Below are 21,842 nucleotides of genomic sequence, written 5' to 3' on the forward strand. Positions count from 1 at the left end.
GAGACAGAACAAAGCACAGTTCACCAAAGTTCGTTTTCACACACGATCTTCAGCAAAATGGTGAGATAGATGTTCAACAAATTCGTTCAAGTGACAATCTAGCAGATTTATTCACCAAGACATTGCCAACATCAACATTTGAGAAGCTGAGACATAAGATTGGAATGTGTCGTTTCTGAGATATCAAATAAAGCTTTCATCAGGGGGAGTATAATACGCGCTGTACTCTTTTTCCCTTAACAAAGGTTTTGTCCCAAGTGGGTTTTTCTAGTAAGGTTTTTAATGAAGCAGCACTAAACGCGTATTACAAGATGTGTGCACTCTTTTTCCTTCACTGGACTTTTTCCCACTGGGTTTTTTCTAGTAAGGTTTTAACGAGACACATTATCTTTCAAATGAACATGCAAGGGGGTGTTATAAATAAGGTGAATGTATATGGATGTTCATTTAATCCATCCATACATTTCATATAATGTACTATTTGGATAGATGCACCTATTAATTTCTAGGATGTATCTAGTAGTTTTGGGTGTATCTTGTACAATATAAATAGGATATTCTTTGGCTATGGAAGAACACACAAGAAACACACTTGAATAAAGATAACTTCTACATTCTTTCTCATATATATCTTTGTCTCTATTGCTATATTGTTCTATTTTGCTCTCATTTCTTAATACGATTAGTTAATTATTAAAATAAAAAAAAAAACCTTTGCCTCTGGTTTGGTCATATAGTAGTCAATTCCAGTTTGCTGGGGTCACAGCCTTAGAACAAAGTTAAACCCTTTGCAGCTTAAACCCTCTTTTGCTGCAACTTTAATGGGGAAAGGAGAAGATCTATGGGATGATTCTGCCCTCATCAACGCCTTCAACGATGCCGTTTCCAAGTACAAGGTTATCCATGAATTTCATACCCTACGCTCTTTTTCAATCTTTGCTTTTAACGCAGTTTAATTTAATTTTCTGAACCTGAACTCTTCACATTACTCTCCTTTTTAGGTGTATTATTAATCTAATCATTCATCTCCTTTCTCTACTTGACCACAATATTAGAATTTATGGCTATAACTTTGGTAAATGAAGCACAAATGGTGTATACATGATTCACTTCACTTACCACAAGTATTTTTGAAAAGCCTAATATTTCCTTTTCTCTGGTTACGAAAATTATACTGAAGGAGGTTTAAAAGAATGCCATTTGGTTCATGAGCAATCTTGTGTGCGCCTCGACTATTTCACCTAGTAAAACTAACATGTGCCAAGTAATAGGCAGATGCGAAGAAATCGTCTAGGATTTTTTGGGTTAGGTTTATGTTTGCGATGTGGTTAATTTATTTTAGGTTGGGCTTTGTCAAATTTTTGGTGTTGACTTTTAGTCTTGCACAAACTTCTATGCAGTTGAATATTTTGAAGTGATTGGAAGCATTAAGTTGGATACTTCAATCGTGCTAATATTTATTTGACTTTGTGTCAATGAGATGATTTATGGTGCTCTTTTTGCTGCCTATGTTTCTGAAATTGTCTATCTCAAGTGGTCAGCTGGTGGTATATGAGGGGTAGAAAAAAATAGAAGCAATGCAGCTTCCATTATATTGTGTTGTTGGAGTAGCACTAGAGAATTATGTGGTGCCGGAGTATGGAAAAGAAGAAAGGAGGGATGATGAGGGAAAAAGTGCATCTTTGTGAAGCCAAAGTGGAGAAAGTAATTCCTACAATATATTTACAAGAGAACAGTGTTTAGTGGTAAAGTTCTTTAAAGTACATTTTAGGGAATAGGGAACGTACTCCGACAAATTGTATCGTTTAAAAGAAACTTTCAATGACGTGGATGAAGAAAACCTTGGAGACCAAGGTCCAAATCCCTACAAATACAAAAGTCTTTAGGTGATTTCTTCCCTATTTGCCTAAGCATTGGTGGTCGGAATTACTCGATATCTGTGTTGATGGGAGATAGCAGGTACCCTCTGAAATAGTGAATGTACGTACAAGCTGGCTCACACCACCATTATATATATAAAAGAACTATCAAGTTTATAGTTCATCCTATGTATGTCCTGCGGCTGAGGATGTTCTGTGCTTTTGTCTTTATCTGGGCGTAAGTAAAAGTTTCTTGGGTGCATCTTCTGTTTTGCAGGCTTTTTTCACATGCAAAGGTGGTCTACTAATTTCTTTTCTGTCATTCTTAGTTAAAATCTTGTTGAGCATGACTTTAGTATGTTTTATCTCTGGCATGCTGGACACCACAGTTGAATAAAGTATCTGAGCTCCCCTTTCTTCAGTTCCTTCTCCTTCATGATCATCATCCTTTTGACTTCATTACTGTTTTTCTTAGACCATAATCTTTTGAATCCTCCTAACATCCTAGCTTCCATAAAACATGCTTTTCTCTCAATCTTTCCAATTTAATCTCATCCCTACCCTTTCCACAAAGAGAAGGTCAAATTTAAACCAGCTGCTATTGCGCAGAGCCTAGAGGCAAACGCGATAATTACTTGTTGTTTTCATCTTAGTCCTTTTTTCTTATTAAGAAAGTTTTACGTAATTCTCTTGATTTTTTCCTTTTAATTTCCAGATTATGCATAGTAAAGGAGCTAAACATAGCAGCAACGAGGAGAATTTGGCAGCTCTTGATGGCGGAAGCAATGAGCTTAAAAGGTCCATTCATGATTCTAATTGAGTAGTATCTCTTTGTATTTCTTCTTCAAGCTGGTTTAGTGATTGAAAATTATTATAAAGGAAATGCTATCAGCTATGAAGACTTGGACATATCTAGGGATGGCAATTGGGGCGGGGCGGGGCGGGGAAGGGCAAACTCTTAATGGGGCGGGGCAGGTAAAGATCTAAATAGGGCGGGGCGGGGCAGGGTAGGGCAAAAAACAATTTTTGAAAAAAATTGATGGGTTAGGGCAGGGCAGGGCAAGATGTAGAGCTGTTGAAATTGCTTAACAGTGTACAACTTGTTTTAGAAATTTGAAGCTTCAAGCTTCAGCTTTAAACAAGAGTTCCATTTCCCAGGAAGATTGTTAAGAAAATTTATATAATTAAATTGCTCCTAACAGTGAAATACTAGCTTTAACTTTCAAAATTTGAATATCTGCATCCAGTTATTATTGCATTAAATTTAATAAATTGATAATGTATTTTAAAATAACAGATAATGAATGAAAGTGACGCTGAGTTGTGTAATTTTACAGTCCAATTAGTTCACTAACTTAAAAAAGAATATTGTAACGTAAGGAAACAAAATTTTCAATAGTGACTTAAGCATATAGCTATTTACTTGGGCTGAAACATTAATTTAAGGGGATTTACTCTTTAATAAGCTATACTATAATATTGATAAAAATTATATTTTATGCAATTGATACAAATACACTGTTTCATGTCAATAAAATACTTTTACTGGCATGTCAATTTTAAATAAAGAGAAAAAAATGAAAGAAAATCTGAACGGGACAGGGGGCAGGGCAGGGCTTAGTAGGGCAGGGCAGGGCGGGGCAAAAATTTGGAAAAAAGGCTAAACGGGGCAGGGCAGGGCGGGTCAAAATTTTAGTGGATTAAGGCTTGCCCTGCCCTTCCCCGCCCCAATTGCCATCTCTAGACATATCTAGCCAATTGGAAAAGCTTGTTGTTTTCTAACTCTTAAAAGGTGCATTCATGATTTGAAATGAGTGATATTAGATGAGCTTAAAAGGTGTATTCATGACTCAAATTTAGTGATATTTCTTTTTATCTCTTCTCCGAGCTCTATTAGTGTGAAAATATTAATATAAAGGAAATGCTACCAGCTGCGAGGACTTGGACAGATCTAGCCAATTTGAAAAAATTGTTGTTTTCTAACTCTTACTATTTTGTAATTATTTTAGAATTGATACATCTTGAGATATCTGCTAGGAGTTAATACTTTTTGCTGGGATGTCAACTTAGAGCTACATGAAGTACCTTTTACTCTGCTGATTAAAGTTCTTACATGGATTGATTAGTAGACTTATAGGTCAGGTGTCGATCTTTCTGATGATTTGTTGTTGTAATAAGTTGCTTCATATGCCACAACTTCCTCTATCTGTTACTTTATTGTTTAACTTTATCGTTCGCCTCTGTAGCCTCTTTGTTTCTTTTTGTTTGCTTTCCTGTGCCAACCTGGATAAATATACAGAGCTACTTCTTTTGATAAGACATTTCAAGTTACATCAAGAAAATGGCCATTTTAATGGTCTGGAGACTGACATTCTCTTTGATTCCTACATGTGTGGATGAAGCAATGGGGAGGGAGATGATAACAGCAAAGTTGCACCAGATACCACTATAGAAATGGGAGATGCAAGCTACCTGCCATCCGTAAAAGAAAATTCCTCTTCTGAGGCAGTTCCCCCTGAAAGCCAAGTGAATGCGCAAAACACCCAGGATAAGGCTATAGAGAGCATCTGTTCACAGAGTGTAGAAGATTACAACCAGTTGCTCAATACATATTACAAACTTGAGGATCAAAGGCAAAAGATTTTGCAGCAGCTTAACCAGTTTGGCATGTGGAGTTATCGAAATTCTGCTTCTACTTCACAAGAACATCAAGCTTATGCAGCACAGAGTTCACATCCAACAGAATCTTCTTTCTACTGCCCACATGGTTGCCAAAGTTGGGTGTCTCCATGCACCGCATCACCTTGTTGTTTGGGTGGAAATCAGGATGACAAACCGTGTGATGCTTCCGTACAAGGTGTTCAACAAAATAACTCATCTCTTCAAAATTCTAACTTGGTTAATATAGCAAAGGAAGCTGCAGAAAAAGTACTATCCTCTTTAAAGCAAGCTTCTAACACGGCTTCACTGGATTCATTTGCAAATGAAGGTGAGTAGCTGTCTAGATACTTGAATGCATGTCTGTTTCTTTTTATGTCTAGGGTGTGATGTGGTAGTGACTGGAAGATCCTTGCATTTTCTATAACATAATGAGATGAACTGGAATACAAACAAGAAGAAGAGATAGGTGGGGAAAGAGGGGGTGTAGGAGCAAGTTTTGACTCGATTGGTTGTTTATTACATAGTAACAGTTTTTGCTTTAGGAAGTTTCAATGAAAAATCTTCTTCAAGTAGAAGTCAATATCTCAGTATCTGAAGGTAGCAGGGCAATCATGCAACGCTAAGTCAAATGATGTTAGGTCCTGCTATACTGAATACCACCTGTCCTCACCCTTTTACTTGGGCCTGTGTGCTGATGACTTGCTTTGGGAGAGAACAAAAGAAATTGTGAGAATGTGAGATAGACAAAAGATGACATTTGATTGCTGTGCCAACATTTATTTGGGAGGAGATATTGTTGAGTTGTTTACTATGGTTATAGTAGTAACCATAGTAACTAATGAGGTTTGCCCCCTTATTAGTAGTAACCAAAGCCTCCTTATTCCACACGCCTGCCTTTACCTATCCAAAATCTAAAGCTAGTCACGAATAGAGTTCTAAATGAGCTGGCCAAGCTCGGTTCAGATGTTAGATTTGGATTGGCTTTTATAGGAGCTGGCCTATCAAAATGCAGGCTGCATCCTCAAGCTCAAACTAAGCTCAACATCAAATGACAGAATCGGATTCAAGCTCCTTACAAGTTTGATTAAGCTTCATTTGCTCTAGATTTTACTTTTTTTAACTTTGGAAGTGCCTACCGTGTGTTGAAGACATAATTACATAAATGAAAGTGTGCTCTATCTAACAGCTCAGGGGAAAAACTCTTAAAGAAATATAGTTATTCTCTTGCTCGGTTGCTGTTCTGGGCTATTTAAATAAATCAGAAGTTTGATGTTTTGGGCTGTAATTAGCTGGCGTGATAGATCTCTTATTTGCTTACACTTTGCACTTGTTTAATTTGAAAATCACCTTGATCATTTGCATAGGAATTATAAGTATGACATCTACCTATTCAACAAACTTTATTTTATTTGATTAAGTAAAATGGTTATTAATGACCACAAAAGAAAATGGAAAACACCCCATATATAAGATAGAGATGAGGCAAAAATATGATTACTGCTAAGAGCACCAGCATCATATAATACAATGAGGATCTCAAATGTGCTACAGAAATTTAGAAAACAATAAAAGTCCCATACGGTGTGAGAGAGAAGTTTCAACCTCTCGAATGTCCTCCTATTCCTTCTCAAGCTTTCTTATAACTTTTTCTGATTTCAGGAAAACAAATAGAGATGAACCCTGTTACTGCAGAGAAAGCTGCTGGCTTGGAGGCGGATCTAACTGAAGTGCTGAATGCATGGTATTCTGCAGGTCTTTACACTGGAAAGTAAGTGCGACAAAGAATGATCTGATTTTCTCCAGTATTGCTTTCTGTGAGAACTGGTGCTCTTGCAAATGTGGTAACTTAACGAAAAAACTTGGAAACAAGTTGTGTCAGAATGACACCATGCAGAATATTTGCTTGAAAACCTACATTTTCTGGTTGAAGTTGGAAAAGGATCCATATCAGCCCCTTCAGTTTAGTCTAATAAATACTAGGTACATGAAGTGTGCCCTATGTTACCGCTGTAAAAAAGGGAAAAACCTAACCTAAACTTTATTAAGTAACCCGGTACCTGTGGTGGAAATACTACCATTGTAGAAAAGGAAAAAAAAAAAGTGTTCACTTGAAGGAACCTTTAAACACACCCATGTAAGAATTTCAGGTGGAGGTGAAAGGTACACGAAAGTTTATATCGTTTTGAAGGTTTGCAATACTATATCTTTATACTGCTAATTTGGTGTGAGTAATTTAAGTGTACTCGTCACTACTCGTAGCAGGATTGGGTTAACAATCATTAGAAGACAGCAATAGCTTCATGTTTCCGTTTTGTTAATGTTATTGCTTAACCCTGAAATTTTGAATGTGATGCAGGTATCTTTCCGAGCAATCATATTCGAAGAAGAGCCGTGGTTAACTTTGTACTGATCGAATTTGGAAATCAAATGTTGCTGCTCTGTAGTTGCCATGAAATATTTTCAATTTGTCACTGGGTTGGTCCTGTCAAATTGACAAACGAGGATATCAACAACTTAACGTTTTCAAAACCTTTGCACAGTGGATTTTGGAAGTTGTGATGTAAGGTATAGATACAAATAGATGTTGTATAGCCCTTCTGGTTGGTTGATATTTCGAAATGTTGACAAAACTGCTTCTTGGGGATAATATCCAGTGGTTATTATCTCCAGCCGTTTCTTTTTCGCTCGACTGTAGACAAGCACATAAGACAGATATATAGTTCTATGATCTTAGAACTGCTTGATTTTCAAAAAATAATATAGTAAAAATAGTTTACCAAGTAAACATTGATGAATATTTGACAGACACTTTTATAGCTGTCTGTAAAGATACATTTGAAGTTCGTATTGGAAAGAGACTTCAATAGCTGGCACGACTTGTCTGTTATACTTTCTTTCTAATTTGATACTTAAATACATTTGAAAGATCAATTAAAGCCTTTAAGACCTAACTATAAATATGAGGCTAAAGTATAACACCTTTTAGAATTTTTTTTACAGAAGGACAAAAATAGGCATCTCCGCATATGGATAATAAATGGAAAAAGTAACCGATGTTATAATCATTTATTCTACTTTGTTTGACCTTTACCTCTTCATGGGATCAATTTAGTCAGAAAATTTGATGGTTTGTGATTTTCAATTCGTCTAAATAATTAATGCTGCAGGAAATAAGTTATACTTACATAATATAAGATTAAAAAAATTAATCAAGTCAAAATCCCTGAAATTAATTTGCATAATTTCTTTTGCAAAATCCAAAATTCCTGAAATTAATTTGTATAATTTCTTTTGCAAAATCGATTCGAACTAAGTTGCACAATTTTAGAGGAATATATCAGGATACTAGTAGATATTGAAACACGCCATAACATATGTAAAAAATTATTTGCACTAGATGTTGCAAGTCAATAGACGCATGACATTGTCTTTCATACGCACATTTGGCATTTAACATGGCTCAATATGTATTCTACTTGATTTTTTACGGATGAAACTCCTTTCCATTTCCCCAAGTTTCTTTATAGATTTATGACATTTGTCTAATTTATATAGCAAAGGCCCAGATTTAATTACTTTCAACACTAGTTTTAATCATGATTTAATAGGTAGATATTATCATTAAAAGGTACTCTCTAGCTTTGATAAGAAAATTTATCTTCTAATTTCCAAATTTTAATATAAGGCATATTTAAGTGCATCTGTTTTAGTTTTCAAATTACCTTTCTTGTCAATAAAGTATTCTTAATTTTATAACAATTGTTTTATATTAATAAAGTTCTAATGGTTGAAAAAAGGGTGGGGGTTACAATTATTTAATTAGTAGTTTTAGGCGATGATGAAATGCTTGGATATGTGGTAGTTTTTTTAATTTAGGCTGAAATTATGCAACTCTTAAATTTTTTTTTCCGTAAACGTTTAAACAATTTATTCTTTCTATTGCTGAGTTTGTGATTTTATTGTGAAGCATTTCCATGATCTCATCAATTTAAATGTAACATTCGAAGTATATATGGAAGCCTTTTTAATGGTTGCCAAAATTTTATGAGATGAATAGTTCTTATCAAAGTTAGAAAGTACCTTTTTTCCTAAAATAACGATAGGAGTAATATTTATCTATTAAACCACGGTTAAAACTAGTGGTGGAAGTAAATAAATTTGGGGCTTTAATATATAAATAAGACAAATGTCATAAATCTATAAAGGAGCCTGGGGAAATGAAGAGGATAGAGAAAGAGAGAAGAGTTTCATTCATTTTTCACCGCTAAGGTTAAATTATTTAGTTTGATATAAATATCGAGTATTTATCATATAATATGTGCATGATTTTCTTGTTTTGAAAATAACTTTTTCATTTTTAAGTATAAATTGCTCGCAAGAAATTCATTTAGTTTTAGGGATTGCAATTTTTATATATAAGTAGTTGTATGAAAAGACAATCCAGTGACTAAGGGATCATAATTGAAACTACAAACCTAGTTGGATAATCTCTAGTTCCCTTCCTGTTACCTACATGTATGGAAGAAAGTATAAGCAGTAAGTAGTATGAACTTCAGGTAAAAATAGCACGGCATAATCAGTTTTCGGACTGGTCATTCAAAAATACCCAACGTTTACGAAGTCAATAAAAAATAGCCACTATTTTACCGCAACAAAGACCGGTCCAGCATAATATACTGGAGTTCGGTGCACCACTGCACCTGTATATGAACTCCAACATATTATACTGGACCGTTATACTTTGCTGACTCCAGTATAATATACTGGAGACTGGAGTACCGGTGCTCCAAACTCCAGTATATTATACTAGACAATTATACTTGCTGGAACTCCAGTATATTATGCTGGAGTTCTAGACTTCTAGTGTACTTATGCTGGAACTCCATTATATTGTGTTGGAGTTCCAACATACTTATCTCGGAACTCCAGTATAATATGCTGGAGTTCAAGCATACTTATGCTGGAACTCCAGTATAATATACTGGCATATTTTTCGGGTTTTGAACAATATTTTCGTTCAAATTTATATTTACATGAAAAGTAACTATATTTCGATTAATTTTAAAATTGAACTATTTTTGAACAACCAGTTGTAAAAATAACGGCTATTTTTGAATTTCTCTCTAACTTCAGTGCCAACCAATTATTTGTTGGGCCAATTTCCACGACTATTTAAGCCCAAACTCAAACGAGGTTTATGTCTTCAACCCTTCTTCTTGGTCTGCTCTTGCTGTTTTCTGTTTCAGCTTTCAACTTTGAACACTCTGGTAAAAGAGGAACAGGTATTTAATTCAGCTACTTTTTCCTCTTTGTTTTTTCATGTTTATAAGAACTGGTTCTCGACTTCTCTTGTTTTCCTTCTTGTTAGTTTCCCAGTTGGTTCTTCAATTTTTAATCTTGTTTCTTCCATTTTTACACGAATTGCGTCTCTGTAAAAAAATGACTCTTGGTGGTGGATTTTTAGTATTATGCTTGAACATAACATGAGGTGTTTCTCTTTGTTTTGTTTATATTTTGTGGGGGTTGTGAAATTTTTCTGATACATTTAATTTATTAAATCATCAGTGACCATAATTTAGGCGAAAATGGATGAAGAAATTAATGCTACAAAAAGCATGAGGAGCTTGCAAATTACTCTTCGTGATGAGGAAGATGAAATTGATGATAGTGGAGAAGTTAATTCATATGATGATGATGATGATGATGATGATGATGTTGAAGAGGAGGATGAAGAGAAAGAAGCTGTGGGATTAGGGGTTCTTGAAAAGCCCGAGAATTCATGGTCACTGCGACGTGAGCTATTTCCAAGCAAAGCTGGGGGTACTCCTGTATGTTTAGAAAAGTTTTTTGTGTTGATTCCTTTATGCTATTTTCCATATTTATGCGCTTCCGGTGTTGATTGAGTTGTAATTTTTGTTTTTGTAAGTATAGGCTTGGTTGGATCCAGTTAACTTGCCAACAGGGAGATCATGTCTTTGCGATTTCTGTGCCGAGCCTTTGCAGTTCATGCTTCAGGTATGTTTCTTTCCTTTCCGTGTAGAGGAGAACAATAAGGTAAAGCGGGCCAAGTTGAGAGTTGACACTAGTAGTTTGTTGCTAGGTCCTACATCTGACTTCCTTAGACAAGAGCAATTGGCTTTATATTTTTCACTCCGATCTTATTTTCCGTTGCTGACTACTTTTCAATTGTGTATTAGTTTTTCCATCTACTTATGCAGCGGCTCTTGTTTCTACTATTTGTGCTTTCTTTTGTTTTTGTCGAGGGAGAGGGGAAGGAGGAACCTGAATTGTTTTTGTTTTTCTCTTTGTTAAAATTCACTCATTTTACAGGTTTATGCACCACTCACTGAGAAGGATTCTACTTTTCATCGTACCTTATTTCTCTTCATGTGCACATCAATGGCCTGTCTCCTTAAAGACCAACACGAGCAGTGGAAAAGGAACCAAGTCAAGCCATCCAGGAGGTACTTCTTCCTAATTGAATTTTTTTTCTTTTTGTGAGCTATAAACTACTCTACTAATGTGTTTTTTTCCTTCTAACTCTGATCATCGAATGTGTTTTTTTAAGTGTCAAGGTCTTCTGTTGCCAATTGCCCCGTAATAACTCTTTTTACTCCAGTGAGCCCCCAAGAAACAATGGGAAAGATAAACCTTCTAGAGCTGGAGGTAATGACTGAAGTTAACAATTGATTTCAAAAAAGTATTTGGAATAGACCTTTCCTTTTCTTTTTACTCCAATATTAATTGATCTCCCAAAAATATTACTAACACATACATCTTGTCTTGCATTTTTCAGCTGTTCTTTGTGGTTGGTGTGGTACCTGGAAAGGAGATAAAGTTTGTGGTGGTTGCAGAAGAGCACATTACTGCTCTGAGAAACACCAGGTTAGCTATGCTTCCTTTCCTCCTCTTTGTCAGGCTGAGAATTTTCCTAAAATGAATCCAATTTGCAGGCTGTTCATTGGAAATCAGGTCATAAAAGACGCTGTTTACCACTGGAAGCATCTGAATCTAGCAATAATTGGACTGTTGGGGAGATGCAAGAAGGTAATGGTAATAGATGTGATGTTCATAAAGCTATCTTAATTTATATGATACTACAAAAAAAAGGGCAAGAATGTTGTATATTTAAAATGTCACTGCATGTGAAGTTCATGGAGATTTTAATCCTCAATCAGTTGCAAGCAATAGTCTGTGGCCTGAGTATGAGATTGCAATTACTGATGAGTGTGAGGATAAGATCTCTGATGATAACGGAGAACTGAACTCATTGATTTCTTCAAGCCGAGTGGATGAATCGATTGAATCACTTATAGACAGCTTTGAGGTATGTAAGGCTCTTCTAATGATTGATGGATATACGGATGATAATTTTCAAGCTTACGTGATTGTTTCTACACAGGGGGAAGATGACAAGAAGAGTTGGGCATCTTTCCAGGAGAGGATATCCCGTACCCCTGAGCAAGTATTAAGGTGGTTAAAGTTCTTGTTGCTATTTTTATTGTGACAACACTTTGGATAAGATAAATTGCCGCCGCTGCCTTCTTTGCTATCCCCTAAGAATTACGATCACATGACTTGCCATTGAGATTCAATCACTATCTTGGAAAATAGGTATTACAGAGATGCTGGAGCAAAACCATTATGGCCAATGTCAAGTGGCCAGCCATCAAAGGCTGAGATTCCTAAATGCAGCTATTGTGGTGGCCGTAGGGTATTTGAGTTTCAGGTAAAATGAAGCTTTTGCTCTGCTTGCAAGTATAGCTAATGGCCATTTTAAACTAGTAATTAAATTAGTTGTATGTCCTTGGTATTGGAAAACGCGTGGCCAAAAAATTGTGGGTTGCCTAGAAGGTGTTATGGATTAGCTAGATTTATGCTCTTCTTGTCTGCTGCTTGCAGGTTTTACCACAAGTACTCTATTATTTTGGTGTGGAAAATGATGTTAATTCTCTTGACTGGGCTACTATTGCTGTTTACACCTGTGAAGCCTCGTGTGATGGAAGTATGGCTTACAAAGAGGAGTTTGTTTGGGTTCAAATTGCATCTCAATCAAGTACAACGCACAGATAAAGGCATTGCTATATGTTTTCTTTTCTCTTTATAACCGAAAAATCTCCAAGGACTAGGCTCATGGTTTGAGACTTGATGGACATAGGAGCCGCTCCTTTATCCTTCTTCACTTATTCCATACTTTTGGTTCCGCGCCAAGATTCGGAGTGTGACATGAGCCTTACCTACATGCGTTGCACTAAAATTTTGTTTTCCTCAAACCATTTTAAAATCTCTTTGTTAATTCAGACATTTTGCTTTTTTGAATGGCGTGTTGTGATAGAACATATATCATCAATCAAGGGGTGTTCAGCGTGACATTGGATTTTATGATTTAATATATTCACTTGCAATAGGAGTGAAACCTCCTTTTGCGGAGAAAAACATTTGGAATTTTATGCAGGTATTAGCTCGAGAAATATCTAAACGAGACAAGCATGTAAAGATGTTCATATTCAGATTAATTAGGTCAAATTCCAAGGTGCGGACACTTAAAAACCAAACCAACTAAACAATTGAAAGTTAAATTCTGCTAGCTCATTTGATATACTACAACCAACGGAATGCACACTTGGTAACCGTAAGAGGTCTCACTTCGACAGACGACAAGGATTCATGATCCAATACACGATTAGCCATCTATTGATAGTTTTAGATGGTGTTGCCTTGCTCCTCTTACAGTCTATAGAATTACATAAGAAAAGAAAGTGAAATAGGATCATAGGGATGAAAGCAAGGTAATGCTAACTTTGTATACGTGGCTATTTTGGCATCAAAAGGTCCAATATATGCATTATCTTTACTTCGGAAAAGGTATCGTTTGCTAAATAGTTTGCTATATAAATAAGTTTGTTACAAGATGTATATCATTTATCTTCAAAAAAGGTGTATATGATTTTTCTTTTAATTGTGAACCTTTTACACCTTAACTCCTGCTGCTGCTTCTTTGATTTGGTCAATGGTAAAAATGCCAAAACAGTCATCATCCTTGACAGCGTTTATCACTGCATAGGCAACATCGTCCACGCTAACAGGAGGGGCTAAAAGTAAATCAGATGCTGGCAGCGAGCTCAATGGTTTAGTGAAGCTTTCTGCTGCACGTAAAATTTTCTCAAGAGGTTTTCCAATCAAATCTAGAGGGATCTCGAAACCATCAACCTTCCTCTTCCCATATATAAAGGCAGGTCTAAGAACAACACCTGAGAAATGTAAACACAAAAATTTGAGGCAGAACTAGTTTAGAATCAGCAACAATTTTTTTTTCCGGTCAGTAGTTCAGGTCAGCAACTAGTAACGCCTGAAAGCACGTAAATAACTTTGTTATGATGCATAGGAGTGGTACCTGCTACCTCCCACCATCGCAGGTACTGGTAATTCTTCCCACCAAAGTTTAGGAAAATGGGAAGAAATCACCTAGCGTTTTTTGTCTCCAAGGTTTTCACCCACTTGAGTGACCGCTAGACCACACCCTTGGGTGCCATATGACACATAGGTCTAATCACATCCTCAAAGTGTAACTGATTTTCGTCCCTTTTTATTGATGAGCTTTTTGCGGGCATGATGTTGTACTCAAAAATTTTAAAGAACTACACTAGGTTCGGTTTCGGCAATGTAGAACAACTTTTATAATGTAAGCTTCAGGCTGCCATAGTGCCACCAATGACAAATCTTATCGAGTACCTGAGTTTGGGTATTTGGAAAGAACTTCTGATTCTGCTTTCCTTTTCCCTGTGAAGTAGCCTGATTGAAGGAGGAATGATGGTAGATTGTAATCATGTACAGAAATCAATATGAACTTAGGAATCCCTGCAAGAATAACAAAAGTTTTCATGTAATTCACATTGAACAACTATAAACCCTAGATTTGGCATGAATGATATGGAGAAATAAGGGAACAATGAGAAGGATGATGTAATGTGCAAAAAGATTAGTGACATCTGCCATAAAAGTTGCCCCTGAACACATCAAAGAGGCACCATACTGTTAATGGCAAAACGATTAACAAATTATGCACACAAAATTAGGTGTAAGATGAAGTGGCAAAACCTTGAGTAGGAGAGATGATAATAACCCCATCCCAAACCCTAGGGTGATGAGACCATTTACCTTAAGATTACTTCTTTCACATCCACCCTAAGTCTCTTAAGGCACTAACAAGAATTTCCTTACCTCAATTACATGAATTTGCTTTCCGATAAGGACTCTAAACAATGCCCTTCTGTCAGTCCATATCACGAAATACCAGAGTAATCAACCTCAAGATGCATCTCAAAAGGGATAACTAATCGAAGTTTGTATGGATTGAAACAAGCTCAAGGCAATGGTATTTGAAGTTTGAATCTGTCACAGAAGAACAAGGGTACAAGAAAACTTCTTCAGACCACTGTGTATTCTTCCAGAAGTTTTCTGATGATGATTTTATTATTTTATTGCTTTATGTGGATGACATGCTTATTGTTGGCAAGAATAAATCTAGAATTGCAGTCCTTAAAAAGCATTTGAGCAAATCGTTTGGATGAAGGACTTGGGGCCAGCAAAGAAAATCTTGGACATTCAAATCCACCGACACAGAGATAGAAAGGAGTTATTTCTGTCCCAAAAGCAATACATTGAGAAGGTACTCAAGAGGTTCAATATGACAGATGCAAAAGTGATTAGTACTCCTCTTGCTAAATACTTCAAATTGAGTATTAGTCAGAGTCCATCTACTGATGAAGAGAAAAAGGAGATGTCTTGTATTCCTTACTCTTCTGTCGTTGGTAGCTTGATGTATGCTATGGTTTGCACTAGACCAGATATTGCACATGCCGTTGGTACTGTTAGTAGATTCCTTTCTAATCCTGGAAAAGAACATTGGGCTGCAGTAAAATGGATATTAAGGTATTTGAAAGGTACTGCATATTTGAAGCTGTGCTTTGGCAATGGCAAGCCTGAACTTGTTTGTTACACAGACTCTGATTTAGGAGGCAATCTTGATAATTCAAGATCCACTTCCGGTTATTTGATAACTTTTGCAGGGGGGGCTGTTTCTTGGCAATCTAGACTACAGAAGTGCATAGCTCTATCCACCACAGAAGCCGAATATATTGCTGTCACAGAAGGTGCCAAAGAACTATTATGGATGAAGGAGTTTATTAATGATCTTGGCTTTGAGCAGCCAAGGTACATCTTATTTTGTGATAATCAGAGTGTTATCTGTCTCACCAAGCACTCCACTTTTCATTCTAAGACCAAACATATAAATAGAAAGTATAATTGGATAAGAATGGCCGTGGAAGAGAAATTATTTGAGGTTGAGAAGATACACGCTGATGAAAATCCTTTGGATATGCTGACAAAAGCGGTGGTTGCAGATAAATATGAATTTTGCAGAAAATTGGCAGGCATGAAGCCTGTCAATAGTTCCTCTACTTGAAGACACATTTGGCCCCTTGGCTGGAGGGGAAGTTTGTTGGGCACATGCCCATGTTGTCCAGCCAAAGGCCCAATAGCCTAATCCTATTCTATTTTGGTTTTCATTCCTATTCGGAATTAGATTCACTATTTATTCCTATTTTGAGTGGGTTTTGGCTTTAAGAGAAAGCATCACTCATGATCTATAAATAAAACAACCTTAGAGAATTGTTCTATGTTCATTGATATAAGTCTTTGAAAGACTTAAGCACATAAGAGTAGTTTTTGAGAGAGCCTTCATCAAGAGAGAAGACAGAAGAGAGAAGAAAAGTATTTGTTTTTGCTGTAGATTTTTATTCCTATCAGCCAACTTCAAATCACATTTTCCGATTCGTTAACCGTTGGATCGGGCTGAAATTTTGACTGAGTGTTCGTAACATCTTGGCCTTTAATTTAAACGGTGGAGATCGTACTTGGAGGCCCGTAGCATCTGATTACGAGCCTCGAACAACAGCTTCGTTTTTGTGGATTCTCCTCTTTCTTCAATTGATTTATTGTTGTTATTGTTGCTCCGTGTTTGGCACTTGTTGTGTAGCCAATTTGGAGAACTTTTGTAACCCTCTTATTGTTATAGTGGAGTTTTTTGGATCTTTGTAATCCCGTAGTTTTTACCTTCGATTTGAAGGGTTTTCCACGTTAAAATTTGGTGTTCTTTATCTTCTTTATTTTCGGGTTTGCTTCTTCCGTTACATAACAGTAAAATAGCTTTATTTTTTCAAAGATTTCTTTGGGATTAGCACCAACGTAAGTGAATCGATTATGAAAGGTTGATATACCAATGTAAGAGTACGAAAGAAACTCAAAACTCAAAGGATCAAAAAGATTTCCAACTTAACCTCTCTATGTAATAGCAGCAGACCCAATTGCAGAGGTGACATCATAAAAAACCCTACTTTCTTTTCCTCTTTTGACATCCTTATTTTTGTGGAACTCATGTTGGCCTTTCCCCCCCCTCTACATCTGCATCAGTGTGCAGTTATATAAGATTAGAAAAAATTTGAAATACTTACAGAAAAGGTCTATTTGGTTTGATCATGTTTTATGTAACCAAATGCATCGTCATACATGTGAAACATAATCATTGAAGGTGTTAACAGGGGGACAAAGAAGACCTAAAATCACATGAAAAAGGTTGTCTCAAAAGACCTAAAACCTCTTGAAATCAATGTAGACTTAGTGAAAAATAGAGCCAGATGGAAGCATAAGATCCATATAGGAGATACTAACTAGTAGGGACTGATGCTTAGTCATGTTGATAAGCTTACATTAGGTCCAATTTTTGCTGGGAGTGTTTTCAATCTTTTTAGACATTTGTACATCAACACAAAATATAGAGAACCTCTATGTTAAGTAATTCCAAAGTATTGAATAGGGAGGTCTCATATAGCAAACCCCAACTAGCTTAAGATCAAGGCAAAGTAATAGTCATTTGATAGATAAGGTAAGTTTTATTAATTGACAAACCAGCACCAAGACAGTGCAAGAGAAATACAAAATCATGTATAAGGCAGGCTATGCCTACGGAGACTGAACATTTGTCATAACATATATCCTACAATTTACACCAAAAAGCTAGTAAACTCAAGCAATTTATTTCAATCTAGGATGGCTTCAGCTTGTAATTGTCAACAACTTAGAGCGGAAATGTTACATCAAAAAGTGACGAGAGCGGAATTTTCTGCTCCCTAATGCTTAAGAAACAGGTAAATTTTTTAGCATCAGTTTTCTCTAGCAATCTTTAGCTCTGAGCTAAAGCAAATAGTGGATCCAACCATGCCTTACACTTCATCAAAGTGATGCATCCCTATCTGATTCATTAGACATTTTGCAAGTTAAAGCCAAATGAAATTGAGAAGATGAGCCTAGGAAAAAGTATGAACCAAAAGCGTTCTCGCTTGACATAAAAAAACACAAAGCATATCCTTTTAAGATCTTCGGTTTTATGGATTTTTTCATAGGAATAAATCAAAAGCTACTCACCATAATCTTTAGCAGCATTCACAGCCACAATGTTAGCTTCACCATTGATCCTCTGCATTTGTTCATCGGAACCAAAACCTCCCAAAGTTGAAATAACTGCGGTAGCACCAACAAGTACTTCATCCCAGTTTGCATAGAAAACATCTCCTACAGGATACGAAGATCATATGAATAATCTGAATTGGGTGAAAACTATTCCATTGACATGGCAAAGGATTTTAGCCAAAAGCAGTAATTACACCACAATCAACACAGACAAAATCTCCTTTCCAGGTTGATTGGATTAAACATAAACACTGAGTACGTCGGTACATGTCACTTTCATGAGATGAGGTAAAGCAGCAGGATGCCACATGGCTTCCCACTTTTGGACTTGCAAACTGATGAGGAGCTTCACTAGATTAATCTTTTCCTTATTAAGTGTAGCAAGAGAGTCTTCCATTATCTTCAGTAGGTACTTATTAATCAGGAAGAAATAAACTGCTATGGCTTTCATCAGGCGAGGGCCTAAAAACCAACTTTCGCAAAGTGCTCACCAATGCAAATTTTTCACTTGCACTCATTATCATCCTACTTAAGATATGATCAAGAAATGAACCTGCCTGCCATCCAAGTGACTTGATCTACCCATGGGTCTGAGTAGGAAGGACGTCCCGATCTGTGTAGGAAATACTACAAATTAAGAACCCACAACAGATAACAACAAAATAAGAGGATAAAGCAATTGTATGAATCAACAGAAAATGTTTAAGATCTACCAGCACACCTGCTCAGACTTATGGCCTCTATACCCTTAGATACTGCAGCCTTGCATATCGCAGAGCCAACAAAGCCGCTGCCTCCTATAACTACAATCTGTCAAAAAAGAAAGGGAATGACATCTAGTAGCTGAAATTGAGACAGATGTAAATGGTCTTTGATCTAGACAGGAGAAAAAGAAAATGTTAATACTCGTTCAGATTTCACATCCGCGACAACATCAATTGCACCCGAGCTAGGATCCTCTCTAACAGCTTCAGCATAACTGCATCTGATACCAAGTCTGCAAGAACTAAAATGAAGAGAAACATCTCACCATATCAAGTTAGATGTCAGATCAGCCGAAAGAAAATTTCAACAGTTAAAATAGCCAGAAATGTGGGTAAATTCCCAAATACGGATAACCAATAAAGTTTTCATGAAAACCTTAATCCAGTACTCAGAAAACAAGTTTAGTCAAGGCTCAATTAAAATAATGTAGTTTTTGTGCATATCTAGATTATGCTGTGACAAAAAGTCAATCATGGTTAACAAGGAAAACTCTCTTGAGTAAACTATGAAACTGGAAGTTATAAGCATATATTTTTCAATGTTAAATAATCACAACATGAATGATTACTCTTTTACAATTCTTTTAAAGATGTAATTCTAATGGTGTTATTATTTGCTTTATCTAATTTTGCTAAAGATTTGAAATTGCACCAACCTCGCATTCTTGAGCTTTGCAACCCTCGAGCCCAGAGGAAGGGGGTTGGTTGCTATATGTTGGTCTAAAGATAACTAACTAATTAATCATGATGAATCCTCTGAAATAAAATAGAGCGAAATGGATATAAAAGATTCACATAGTCGACCCCAACTTATTTGAAATTTGAGGGGTTAATTGATTGAAAGATTCAGAACTGCAACGTCAGTGCATTTTAACAGTCCTTTATAACTCCTGAAAAGAACAATATTTTGGTCAAGATCTAAATCAATGGTGTGATATGTGTATTAGATTAGGTGTAGAACAGTACTTTCATTCTCTTTCCGTGAAGCAGCATGAATGCCCGATTTTTCGATTTAGTCATATTAATTAAGCAGCAAGTTCTTTTGAAGCATCAAATAATTATACTTCAACATGTTCAACAAACAAATTACAAAAGAAAAAAGAAAGAATAAAAGAGCATTAGAAGATGAATGTTAAATCAAGGAATACTGACCGAGAGCGAGAGATTTGTGAATAACTGTAACTGCGGAAAGTAGGAAAGAGAGCTCTACTACTACTAGTGCTACTACGAGGAGGAGGAGAGGTAATTCTGCAAATGACGCCCATGTTTGAGAAAGACGCCATAATCTTCTCTTCCACAGTTCACAAAGATTATGAAATCGAGAAGTTGTTTATATGAGAGCTTTGAAAAGCAAAAAGTTCAGCAAAATGATTTCTTAAGTTTGGTGTATTTTGCCAGATTTGGTGCGGAACTCTGGGTACTGGAGGGGGGGGGGGGGGGTTAACGAGGGCTTATGGGGACATGGTTGAGTGGAGGATGTGTCGCACTTCTTGACTTGGTGCCTATTTTTGAGGCCTGAAATTTTACTAAAGGGGAAAAGGGAAATATGGCTAATTTCTGTTAATTGAAATAAAATGTGGAAACAGAAAACAATCAAAGAAAAAATGTCAGATACAAACATGCTATCTTTGGGAGAAAAAACAAGAGTTCTTTTGGTAGGTCTGGAAAGATCTCATGGCTATTGGCATAATAACATGCTGTCCATTCTAGTTAGTGCAATCTTGAATGTTCTGTTTTTTTAGAGTTTAAAGAAATTTTGCTCTTTTTCTTCAATTTGCTAACTTGTATTTTTTGTGTGTGTGTACTATTTGTTTTTCAAAAAAATTTGTCAATAAAGTTAGTAATTTTAAAATTATAACCGAACAACGAGCAAAAAAATTGAATGTTTTGTTTGTTTTTCGCAATATATCTATGATGTTGGGTGCGCCAACAAAGTCCCAAATTAGCAGAAAAGATTGGGAACCTACATATAAGATATATAGGTCTCTTAATGATGTGATGCATTTTGGAAAAAAGAGTAAGCGGACAATATTACATTATGTTAAGAGTATTATTGGGTCATTTTAGACAACAATGGGTATCAGAGCCCGTGTTCAGCAAGGCGAGTATGACGATGATAGAGTGATGGTTCCAAGCTCAGTTTGCTTACCCTTACGAGCTTGGAGACGCGCACACAAAAAGAAGCTAGTTGCGAGCTTCAGTTTCTATAGAGTGGGTGACACAATGAATCTCGAAATCGACCCGTGGATCGTGATAATTGACCCGTGGATCGTGGTAATGGTCATGTGGAACTGGTTCGAGTGGGAGACTTGTGGATTATAGTAGTTGCCATAAATACTCTAATGATGTGGGTGATACACTGTAAATATTGAAAATTAATCAGTGGATTGTGGTTGTTGATAAATAACCTCCGCACCTTTGTGCTTTACTGTATTCCTCTTTATAAGATGATACCGAGTACAAGTGATAATCAAACTCTTCAATCAGATAACAATAAGACTCCTGGCTCTCTATCTAATTGCAATCTCATACCCAAACCAAACTATAATACATTATGGAACTGGTTCGAGGGGAGACTCGTGGATTGTGGTAGTGGGTCATGCGAAACTTAGTTCGAAGGAAAAATTGTTGGATTTGCAAACAAAACCCTATATTGGTAGCTGGAAAGATTAGAGTCTACATATAAGGTATAGAGATCTCTTAATGGTGTGAGGCCTTTTGCAAAAAACCGTACATATTTGGCTCAAAGCGAATAATATCATACGCCATATTAAGTGTATCATTAATCGGTTTTAGCCGAACATATGATAAATTGTATCATAGAAAAAGCGTGAAAGAATATTAGAATAATAAGTTTAATACAATTGCTTTGAAACATGAAAAGTGTAACTTATTTTATTTCATTTTTCTTATGAAAAATTATTTTCAAAAAATAAAAATTGAAGCCATGTTTTCTCTTTTTCCTCTCTTTTTATCCTTTATTTTGTAGGTGCGGGATCTGATTATGAGACACCAATTAGATAGATAA

At 36.1% G+C, this 21,842-nt stretch overlaps 3 protein-coding genes across 9 annotated transcripts; 2 read left to right on the plus strand and 1 right to left on the minus strand.

The window, feature by feature from the left end:
- Positions 1-737: 737 nt before the first annotated feature.
- Positions 738-7,305, plus strand: LOC107816361 (uncharacterized). 2 transcript variants are annotated; one of them, XM_016642069.2, is made up of 5 exons: positions 738-896; positions 2,575-2,657; positions 4,262-4,848; positions 6,180-6,288; positions 6,877-7,305. In XM_016642069.2, the coding sequence occupies exons 1-5, from the start codon at positions 822-824 to the stop codon at positions 6,917-6,919; spliced, it is 897 nt and encodes a 298-aa protein (XP_016497555.1). In that variant the 5' UTR covers positions 738-821; the 3' UTR covers positions 6,920-7,305. The 2 variants fall into 2 exon arrangements, with proteins under 2 accessions (XP_016497555.1, XP_075108723.1); XM_075252622.1 differs by lacking the exon at positions 738-896 and adding an exon at positions 1,399-2,155.
- Positions 7,306-9,678: 2,373 nt separating this feature from the next.
- LOC107816359 (uncharacterized) lies at positions 9,679-12,839 on the plus strand. 5 transcript variants are annotated; one of them, XM_016642063.2, is made up of 11 exons: positions 9,679-9,802; positions 10,086-10,348; positions 10,452-10,535; positions 10,851-10,984; positions 11,089-11,186; positions 11,317-11,405; positions 11,474-11,567; positions 11,672-11,847; positions 11,923-11,993; positions 12,135-12,249; positions 12,423-12,839. In XM_016642063.2, exons 2-11 carry the CDS (start codon positions 10,106-10,108, stop codon positions 12,591-12,593), a joined length of 1,275 nt encoding a protein of 424 aa, XP_016497549.2. In that variant the 5' UTR covers positions 9,679-9,802; positions 10,086-10,105; the 3' UTR covers positions 12,594-12,839. The 5 variants fall into 5 exon arrangements, with proteins under 5 accessions (XP_016497549.2, XP_016497552.2, XP_016497551.2 ...); XM_016642066.2 differs by having other exon boundaries at positions 11,699-11,847; XM_016642065.2 differs by having other exon boundaries at positions 9,716-9,802; positions 10,100-10,348.
- Positions 12,840-13,336: 497 nt separating this feature from the next.
- On the minus strand, positions 13,337-20,376 carry LOC107816360 (uncharacterized protein At1g32220, chloroplastic). 2 transcript variants are annotated; one of them, XM_016642067.2, is made up of 7 exons: positions 19,967-20,376; positions 18,957-19,056; positions 18,772-18,860; positions 18,608-18,663; positions 18,006-18,152; positions 14,253-14,378; positions 13,337-13,771 (listed from the first exon to the last, which is right to left on the minus strand). In XM_016642067.2, the coding sequence occupies exons 1-7, from the start codon at positions 20,095-20,097 to the stop codon at positions 13,491-13,493; spliced, it is 930 nt and encodes a 309-aa protein (XP_016497553.1). In that variant the 5' UTR covers positions 20,098-20,376; the 3' UTR covers positions 13,337-13,490. The 2 variants fall into 2 exon arrangements, with proteins under 2 accessions (XP_016497553.1, XP_016497554.1); XM_016642068.2 differs by having other exon boundaries at positions 18,957-19,047; positions 19,967-20,331.
- Positions 20,377-21,842: the final 1,466 nt, after the last annotated feature.

The sequence above is a fragment of the Nicotiana tabacum genome, chromosome 1 (assembly GCF_000715075.1).
Source record: "Nicotiana tabacum cultivar K326 chromosome 1, ASM71507v2, whole genome shotgun sequence".
Taxonomy (NCBI): Eukaryota; Viridiplantae; Streptophyta; class Magnoliopsida; order Solanales; family Solanaceae; genus Nicotiana; species Nicotiana tabacum.

Excerpts from the sequence above, each read along its gene's own strand:
- LOC107816361 (XM_016642069.2), top strand. The coding sequence starts at position 822 with ATGGGGAAAGGAGAAGATCTATGGGATGATTCTGCCCTCATCAACGCC. Across the intron at positions 2,658-4,261 it reads GGAAGCAATGAGCTTAAAAG|CAATGGGGAGGGAGATGATA; the intron begins GTCCATTCATGA and ends GTGTGGATGAAG. Across the intron at positions 6,289-6,876 it reads GCAGGTCTTTACACTGGAAA|GTATCTTTCCGAGCAATCAT; the intron begins GTAAGTGCGACA and ends AATGTGATGCAG.
- LOC107816359 (XM_016642063.2), top strand. The coding sequence starts at position 10,106 with ATGGATGAAGAAATTAATGCTACAAAAAGCATGAGGAGCTTGCAAATT. Across the intron at positions 10,349-10,451 it reads GCAAAGCTGGGGGTACTCCT|GCTTGGTTGGATCCAGTTAA; the intron begins GTATGTTTAGAA and ends TTGTAAGTATAG. Across the intron at positions 11,848-11,922 it reads CACTTATAGACAGCTTTGAG|GGGGAAGATGACAAGAAGAG; the intron begins GTATGTAAGGCT and ends GTTTCTACACAG.
- LOC107816360 (XM_016642067.2), bottom strand. The coding sequence starts at position 20,097 with ATGGCGTCTTTCTCAAACATGGGCGTCATTTGCAGAATTACCTCTCCT. Across the intron at positions 18,861-18,956 it reads CGGATGTGAAATCTGAACGA|ATTGTAGTTATAGGAGGCAG; the intron begins GTATTAACATTT and ends CTTTTTTGACAG. Across the intron at positions 18,153-18,607 it reads TCAAGTCACTTGGATGGCAG|GAGATGTTTTCTATGCAAAC; the intron begins GCAGGTTCATTT and ends CGTATCCTGTAG.